This window comes from Azolla caroliniana, unplaced genomic scaffold (genome assembly GCF_043228905.1).
Source record: "Azolla caroliniana isolate FFs.n. ecotype wild unplaced genomic scaffold, voAzoCaro1.0.p SCAF_8, whole genome shotgun sequence".
NCBI lineage: Eukaryota > Viridiplantae > Streptophyta > Polypodiopsida > Salviniales > Salviniaceae > Azolla > Azolla caroliniana.
The window spans coordinates 13,488,423-13,497,758 of NW_028230443.1; the positions used below are offsets into that span (position 1 = coordinate 13,488,423).

Below are 9,336 nucleotides of genomic sequence, written 5' to 3' on the forward strand. Positions count from 1 at the left end.
ATTGGAGGACATGGTCCTTTGCTTATAATATTATCGAATATGCGTAGATGCACATCTTTTCCAACCTATATTTTAATACATTTAACATGCATTTTATTATATTTGACAATAACCTATAATTTAGGCTACAATGTTGAATTAGTATCACGTGGAGGATGGAGGATAGCCTTGACTTTGAGAGTCATATTTCTATCCTTGACATTATTATCTATCAGCATCTCTCTCTCTCTCAATATATGTATATATAGGTATAGGTATATATCATAGTACAAGCACAAACACACATAACGAGGGGAAGCTAATATTCGATAAAGGAAATACTACCTTTTGTCCAATATTGAGCAACCACCACATATAATGAAAAATCAACATATTAATTATGCATCTTTTACTCTTCTATTAGTGTTGATAAGTAGTTTTGTTGGTTGCATAGCGCAAACACAACAAAATCAATTTCTAAATGCACATAATGTGGAGAGGCAAAAATTGGGCATTCCACTTCTAGTTTGGAGTAAAACATTGGAAGACTATGCCAACAAATACGCCATAAGCCAAGATAAACCCCAAGCTGGTTGTGCTGGTGCATTACGCCATTCCAAAGGTCCTTATGGAGAGAACTTGTATTGGTATTGGACTACCACCCGCGCCCTAGCAACACCTAATCAAGCCTTGACAGATTGGATATCTGAGAAGCGATACTACAACTACAAGACCAACACTTGTGCCAGTGGCCAACAATGCGGCCACTATACCCAAGTGGTTTGGGCCAAGACACGACGTGTTGGATGCGTCGCTCATAAATGCACCTCCAACCCCCTTGCAACATACATCATATGCAACTACGACCCCCCTGGAAACTATATTGGCCAACGTCCATACTAAATATCCGTCTTATTTTCATGCATTTCCACCTTCGACTACATGTGTTCCTAATTCATCTAAGCTAAGTTATGGTTTACCCTCCTCCATGTCTTTCTAATTCCTCCCAAATCATATGTATCATTAAAAAGCAAAGTGATTTTTTTTCACTTTCCCATGTTATTTTGCTAATGCGTATAATTCACTTACCTAATCATTTGTCTTATCTTTGAAATGTCACCAATTTATAAAAGACACCTAATTAGTTGGAAACCGTAGCTATTATACTTCATGAGAGAACTAATTGTTTTGGACAAAATGGCCTTTAGGAGTCCTTGTGAGAATTTTGTGGGCTCGAAATTTCATTAAAAGGGATAAAAAGAGTATTTATTTCCAATAGTATTCTTATTAAAGTCCTATGATAAAATTTAATGTACTTGCACACAAACTTAAATGGATGCAAAAACTTGTGAATACCAAAACCTTACAACTCACACAAGAAAATTTCTTCAAAAAAAAATTTAATACTACATACCATAGATTGACATATTCGCATTCGTCGGGTTTCCCATTCAAATGCAAACAAATACGAATACGAATGGGTAGTTAAGTATTCGTTAACCCCCCCGCCCCCCCCCCCCCAAAAAAAAAAAAACAAAAAAAAACTTTAAAAATAAATAAATCCTAGGATAAAAAGAAAGGAACTTAACAATAAATAGGGATAATAAAAGAGGGACTTTGGAGACTTGACACTACTAAATTTTTATAATAAATGTATAACTTATAAGTATTTCTTTTAATTATTAATAAATAAATAAAATAAAATAAAGGCTCATTAATTTCTCACTTTTTATTTCCTCAAAATTTATGGATATTTTTATCTTGACATTAAAAACAGTACTTCAAACTAATCATATCTTCAAAGTTCATATTTGTATAATAAATATAAAAATATTCGTTTTTAAAAAATTAATTAATTAAAATAAGTTTCATAAACTCTCTTGACACTATAATCTATAAATGAATAATTGTTTTTTTTGGTGAAATATATTTATTTAAATAAATAAATATTTTTTTATATTGATTTTACAAACGAATGGTTTTTTAATATTCTTGGGGCCATTTTGTATTCTCGAATATGGAAAATATTGCGCATGGAGAATATCACGAATATCACGCATGTGTCAATCTATGCTACATACCTTCTATTACCATCACCAGTCCAAATTTATAGAAAAATAGTTCAATAAGTACCAGTAACTCCTACGACTAGAGTCTACCCTTTGAAGAAAAAAAACCTCCTATTAAATAGGAATCATTAGAATGTCAAACGTTCACTAATTGAATAATTCGTACTTCCAAGGTTCTTTATTTTAAGTAGTCATAACAATCATAACAATTTCTTTAATCTAGGTAGACCTAATAGATGTAACACTCTCTCGCCAAGAGTGAGAGTTTCGACCACGAAACTTATGCATGGTGGCAACATTTAGCCCCTGTGCTAACTATGGTTTTCCTTAAGAATTTGGACAATTTAGTGGCACCATTTACCACCCAAAACCTGCTTGTTGTATTGTCTCCTCAATAACCCACAAAGCTTCTACCAATGATCATCCCAACCACTTGATCAAGTAGTGTCCTTTCCCTCGAAGAACTTATCTCTTTAATATGGCCTCTGGTTCGCATGGCATGTTATTGGTTGCTTGACGACCCTACATTTCATCAATATGAAAACTCTTTAGTAGGCTGACACGAAAAACATTGTGGATTTAGGAGGTTGCATGCAACTATAATTTGTAGGAGACGTTGTTGATTTGTTTTGTTATCTTGTATGGGCCAAAGCACCTACGATTAAACTTCAATGTGAGACCCTAAGGTAACGACCAATTAGTTGCACTGATTAATGTAACTAAGTCTCCAAGGTAAAAATCCATATTTTTACGTTTCTTGTTGACCCAATTAATCATCTAAGACTTTGTCCGAGTCAAATGCACTTGTGTTGCTTTCATTCTCTCCTTCCATTTTCTAAAAACTTGGCTAGATCAGGATCTTCTGCCTATGTTTTATTAGTACAGTATGTAACAAGGCAATTGGTGTGACTACTTCTTTACTTGATAGATTCAATGGAGAGAAGCCTGTTGCTAAATGGATAGCTGCATTGTTGCAGAACTCAAGCACGTCGACTTGCTCCACCGGATCTGATTGATCTGCCTTAACGTAACAATGAATATAATCTTTGATACCCTAATTAAGCCTCCATTGGTTTCAAGATGCGTCGACGTTAACATACGTAGTTGCGTGCCCAACATCCGGAGCAACTCTTGCCAAAATCCACTCGCAAACCTAAGATCCCTATCAAACATGATGCTTTTCGCTAATCCATGATACTTAAAAATATACTTGAAAAACACCTAAGCTATGTCATTGGCTGTCAGAGGTAGCTTCGCAAGTATGAAATAAGCTTGTTTTGAGAAGAAATCCACAACCACCATCAAAGTATTATATCCTTTGGAGGGAGGCACATCAATAATAAAGTCCATACTAATTACATCCCATGGGCGAGACAAAATTTGCATTTGTTGCAATAGACCGAATGCTTTGCCTCATCTTGCCTTCATTGGTTTAGAGACTTTGCATGAGGGTATACACTCAATAATTTCCTTCTCCATTTTAGTCCCCACGAAATACTTTTTAGTGGCCCTTAATGTTTGTTTTTTTCCTTCATGCCCAACCATGTAGCAATTGTGCACTTCATGCAATATTTTAGCCTTTAGTTGTATATTATTAGGAATCACCACCTTATCCTCACTCCATAATAGCCCATCATGCAACCTGTCTAAGCCATGAGCAGTTTGTCCACTTCCCACTTCGTGTATTAGTTATCATACTACTACTTCCTTTTCTTGAGCTTGCTAAATCTCTTCGACCATCCTTAAACCGTGATGACGAAAATGTGATGAATTTGTGGTAGCCTACTCAATGCATCCGGTAGTGTGTGCAACTTCCCTTTCTTATGCACAATTTCTATATCAAACTCTACCAACATGTCTTGTCACTACATTTGTTTTGCTGATAGTCTTTGTTGTGATTGAAGGTATTGCAAGGATATGTTATGTTTCATTACCTTTGTGAATTGATCTTGCACAACATGTCTCAACTTCTGTAGTGCATATACTATGGTGAGCATTTCTGCTTTCTATTTCTGAAAATGTTTTTGACTCGTACGCTATTGGATGACCATCTTGCATAAGGACCGCCCCATAAGCATAATCCGATGCATCAGTATGATTTCGAAAGGTCCAATGGAATCAGGTAGTTTCAACATTGGCTAAGAACACACCGCCTCCTTCAACTGGTCAAAAGCGTGTTGTTCTATTTTGGACCGCTTAAACATTTCTAAGCCTCTCATAAGATTTCTGAGTGTAGTTGCAATTCCACTAAAAGTTTTAATAAAATTCCCAAGGTACTATACAAAACCAATTAATTGTTGTACTACAATGACTTTGGTGGGTTGTGACTATTTCTGAACTATTTCCATCTTTAGCCTGTCCCTTCCTACTCGGAATATGAGAAACTCTTGCTTATCTATGGAATATTCACATTTTTTGGTCTTTGCATACAACTAGTGCTCTCATAATCTTTGTACTAGGCAACATGCTGCTTATGCTCTTCCAAAGACTTACTAAACATTAGAAGATTATCAAGATAAACGATAACAAATTTATCCAAATAATCTCGAAATATTTCATTCCCAAGTCTAGAAAAGGTTCATGGTGCTCAGGTTAAGCCAACACTCATCACAAGCCACTCAAAACTTTCGTATCTAGTTCTGAACGTAGTTTTCTCAGTGTCTTCTGTGGCTATTCAAATTTGATGATATCCAGATCGTAAATCAATGTGAGAGAAATATTGGGCTCCTTGTAACTAATAAGGTAAGTTGGGTAGCAAAGGTAATGGATACTTGCTTTTTATTTTAATCTTATTGAGTGATCTATAATCCATACACATACATAGTGTGTCGTCTTTCTTGGCCACAAAAATTACGGGTGCACCGTAAGGTGAGTTGCCTGCTCGAATAAACCCACGTACTTCCAACTCCTACAATTGACTTTTGAGTTCTTCTAATTGAGCAGCACTCATGTGATATGGTGCTTTGGAAAGTGGTATGCTCCGTGGCACAATCTCCAATAGAATTTATTTTTTATTTGTATCCTCCAAACAAATCTTAACATATTTTGGATTATCGGGACATGACAAATTTTCTCTTATCAAATGGTATAGGTTGTACCCCTTTTCAAAGCTGCAATGATAGGTTCTTCCACATGGTGTTGTTAGGAACTCCCCCATATCCATTGGTTGCTTCCATGATGTGACATTTGTAGGGAAAAACATCAGTTGATAACATCACACTCAAATGCTTCCACATGGCTAGGAGCATCATCAAGGATTAGAAGCACTCTATGATCAATTTGAGAATAAACAAAAGGTACAAACTATTGGGAAAACAGGTTCCTCTAGATGGGAAGATTATGAACCAAATCGGATTGAGAGTCGACAGGAAATTCGATCGAGGCCAAAAATCCAATGACCGAAAATCGACAAATCGAATAATCAATTTAATAGCCGATTCGGGAGGCTATATTTGTAAATAAGCCTTAATGTGCCCATGTGGGCTATGTTTGTAAATAGCCTAGAAAGTTGTATTAGTATAAATACAACTAGGGCAAACTTTATGTGTGTGAATCATTAGAGTAGTTGATTATTATTTGTGTAGTTATAGAAGGTAGTTTCCTTTGTAACTGAGTGAGTGATAGTAGGAGAGTGAGAACAGAGTTGTAACTCTGTAGCCGTCTGTTGACGAAGAAGAACTCAAGGTCGCTGCCTGCGAGTTTCTTATTGTATATTTCTCCTACTGTATAGTGATTTGTTCAGAGTTTGTGGACTCCAGGTGGTTTTTCCCATTCGGGTTTTCCACATTAAAACATCTTGTGTCCTTGTCTTCTCTCGTTTTCTGTACTTTTGTTTTCTTGTTTGTTCAAGCACTATCTTTCACGTTGTTTGCACCTGTATTCGTATACGAGAAACCAGTTGTGGCCGGTTACTATCCTAACAACACAAACAATTTATTAAAGTTAATGATATCAATCCAAGCATTCATTCGTGCAAAATAAGGTAATGACCAAGCATTTTCAACCATTAAAGTTGGTTCCTTAGCCTTTCTAATATTTGTAATATGAGCTTTTTCAATTACAGAGGCCTTACAACAAACAACTAAGGAAACTCTATCTGGAAATCAATATTGAAACTTTGCAATAAACTTTGGAGTAATAACTTGTTGAATCCAATATTGAAATGCAGTTGGTAAAACATTTCGTAAACTAGACAAAATATGTCTACGTAACTTCAGAGAATATTGGAAAAAATTTAAGTTATTATGAGTAAATGGGTTTGTACATAAATAGTCAAGTGGATCTCATGCTAGTCGGAACAAAGGTTATTTACTAAACACGCACAACTGTTGGGCTTTTTTTTTAAGAGTAGACCAAGTAGAAGAAGCACGCATGAGAAGCCCTAAGGACAACAAGACAAAGCAAAGGGAAAATGAAGGTTGGAAGTGCTTTCTCTATCGATGTTCTCAAGTTTAGAAGAAGCTGAATGATGATCCCTAAGTACTATGTACCACCACTTATATGAGCGAATCTAATATGTGGTAACATAGGGAAAAAACTCTAGCCAACTCTTGAGTAAAAAGTGGCCATGTATAGGGAAAGAGTTCACATCAAAGCTACCTTAGAGAATGTTGATATATTTCAATAGTGATGTGTGTGAACACACTTAGGACTACAAGGGCATTTTTTTCCTCTTTAGGAGGTTCTTTCCCCCTCTATAAATACTCTCACAACCCTAAAATGGGGTAGTTTTGTCATTCAAAACAAGACATCAATTAGCTCTAGAGATGTTTACGACACTTTGTTGCCTCTTTTTACAAGTGGACAGTTAAGTGTTGGCCCACTTCAGGCACCTTCTCAGCCTTTAGAAGCTACTCATAATGATGCAAACTTACAGGATGCACTTACTGATGAGAGGATTGTTAAGAATTTGTCCCTCCAGTGCGAGGAGCCGAGTTCTCAGAGAGAGTCGACGATCGAAGACAGGGAGCAGCTGATTGGTCAGATGAGATCCGATAATCAAGGAGTCGACTTTGAGAGACTTGACATGGAGACTTGACAAGATATGATCGAGGTCGAAGTCACGACCGGCTAGTCAGGCTGACCGGATGGTCGAAGACTAGGCCGACTAATCGGACCGACCCGATAGTTGATGAATGAGTCAGTTGATTAGTAAGACTATTATTATTATTAGATAATAATAATGACCATTATGGTAAATAGCCCATTCTATGTATTAGTATAAATACACCTAGGGCAAACATGAGATGTAGAACAAAACATAATAGCGTGTGATAACAAGAGAGGATGAGGAAAAGAGCGGTGCCATAGCTAACTAAGCTTGGATGTCAAGAGCCCTCTGCGGCTGATACACTCAATTTCAGAGTTTTGTATTGTGTGATCTCACCTTGTACTTCTCTCTATATAGTGGAATATCTATTCCCGTGGTTTTTCCCCATTTAGGGTTTCCACGCAAATCACTATGTATTGTGCATTTGTTGTTTTCACGTGTGTTGTGTATTTCCGAGTTAGTCTTTCTCATAGATTTGAGGATTGATTCTCAACAAACTGGTATCAAAGCTTGAGATGCAAGCATGGAAGGAGGTGTGAGCGGCTTTCTAGGTATGATAATTCTGAACTCTCAGAACTATGTTAACTGGAAGATAAAGATGGAGGACCTTCTCATAGTCAAAGACCTCTACGAGCCAATTGATGGAGCAGAAATATCCATGGAGGTATTAGAGTCAGAATTGAAACTTCTTAACAGAAAGGCAGTGGCCATCATCCGACATTGCGTCGATATAAGTCCCTATCCTTTAGCAAGTGGCGAATGACACGAATGCCCACGATATGTGGCAGAAGCTGTCAGGTCTATATGTCAAGAGGAAGAACGCCCTCAATAAAACATCCTCGATGAGAAAGATTGTACAATTGAAATACAGAGATGGTGAGAGCATCATTGAACACATCAGCACATTGATGGGGTATGTGAACCAACTTGCCGCAACCAAGTTCCCCCTTGAGGATCCAATGTAGGCCATCCTGCTGCTCTGTACTTTTCTTGACAATTGGGAGAACCTGGTGGTGACTCTCAACACCTCGTGTCCAGAAGAGAACTTTTCTCTACAAGTGGTAAAGACAAGCATCTTGAATGAAGAGACAAGAATGAAGGACAAGGGTGTCCTCGTCCAATCAGAGTCAAACTTGACTCAACAAACTGATAGAGGAGGGAACCGATAAAGGAGTCCACCAAGGAGGGACAAATCCCATGTTAGATTGAAGTCCAGAGGTAAGCTCGTGGCCTTTTATTGTGGAAATCCTAGACACTTCAAGAAGGATTGCTGACATCTTAAGAAGGAAAAGAATTTCAGTAATAATGTCGAACCCAGGACGATTCCTGAAGAAAAGAATACTTCCGCCATTGCTACGAGCAATGAAGAACAAAAGTTCTGAATACACAGTACCAAAGATCATTGAGTTGAATAGGATTCCATAGAGGATGAATCGAACAATCATGGAGAGAGTAAGGAGCATGTTGTCGCATGCGAAACTGGCCTGAGGCGATGTATACAGTTGTTTAGCTGATCAATAGGTCTACCTTAGTGCCATTCTAGGGTGATGTCCCACAGAGGGTGTGGATAGGTAAGGATGTCTCGTATCAACACCTGAGGGTGTTTGGATGTTTAGGATCAAAGGTCAAAGCTCGACAATAAGTCGAAGCCATGCATATTCATGGGATACTCGGAAGACGAGTTTGGCTACAGGTTATGGGACTTAGTCGACAAGAAGGTAGTGAGAAATCGGGATGTAGTCTTCTTGGAGGACAAGACGATAGATGATTGGAAGCAATAGAAGTAAGAATCTACTTCCAAGTTAACCCCGACTACCATCGACTTAAGGCCAAGGGAACTGACACAATCGGCTAATTGGAGATAGACAGCCGACACAACCGAATCCGAGTTGGTGGACTTGGAGCAACTGACAAATAGGGATGTATTATAGATCATAGCACTAATGTAAGCTTAAGATAAGGATAAGGATAAAGAATTGAAAGATAGAAAGGAGAAAGAGAAAGAAGGGTGCCGATCCACCCGACCACCCCCGAGCGAAGGGATCGAGACGGACTCGAGCCTCGATCGGCGTCCCATACCACCGCCGTGGCGTCGAGTCGTACCTGGTGCTGGCGCGCTCGCTACAAGAGTTGACCCACCACACGAGCAGAGTCTCGATGTAGTCAAAAGATCCTCAAATGAGGGTAGCTAGGCCTCTTATTTATAGCGATACCCAAGGCCCGAAGGCAAGTTCACAC

General features: G+C 38.0%; 1 protein-coding gene across 1 annotated transcript; it reads left to right on the forward strand.

Moving 5' to 3' along the window:
* Positions 1-267: 267 nt before the first annotated feature.
* LOC147861041 (pathogenesis-related protein PR-1-like) lies at positions 268-1,082 on the forward strand. Its single transcript, XM_087323643.1, has one exon. The coding sequence runs from the start codon at positions 358-360 to the stop codon at positions 880-882; it is 525 nt and encodes a 174-aa protein (XP_087179769.1). The 5' UTR covers positions 268-357; the 3' UTR covers positions 883-1,082.
* Positions 1,083-9,336: the final 8,254 nt, after the last annotated feature.

Excerpts from the sequence above, each read along its gene's own strand:
- LOC147861041 (XM_087323643.1), top strand. The coding sequence starts at position 358 with ATGAAAAATCAACATATTAATTATGCATCTTTTACTCTTCTATTAGTG.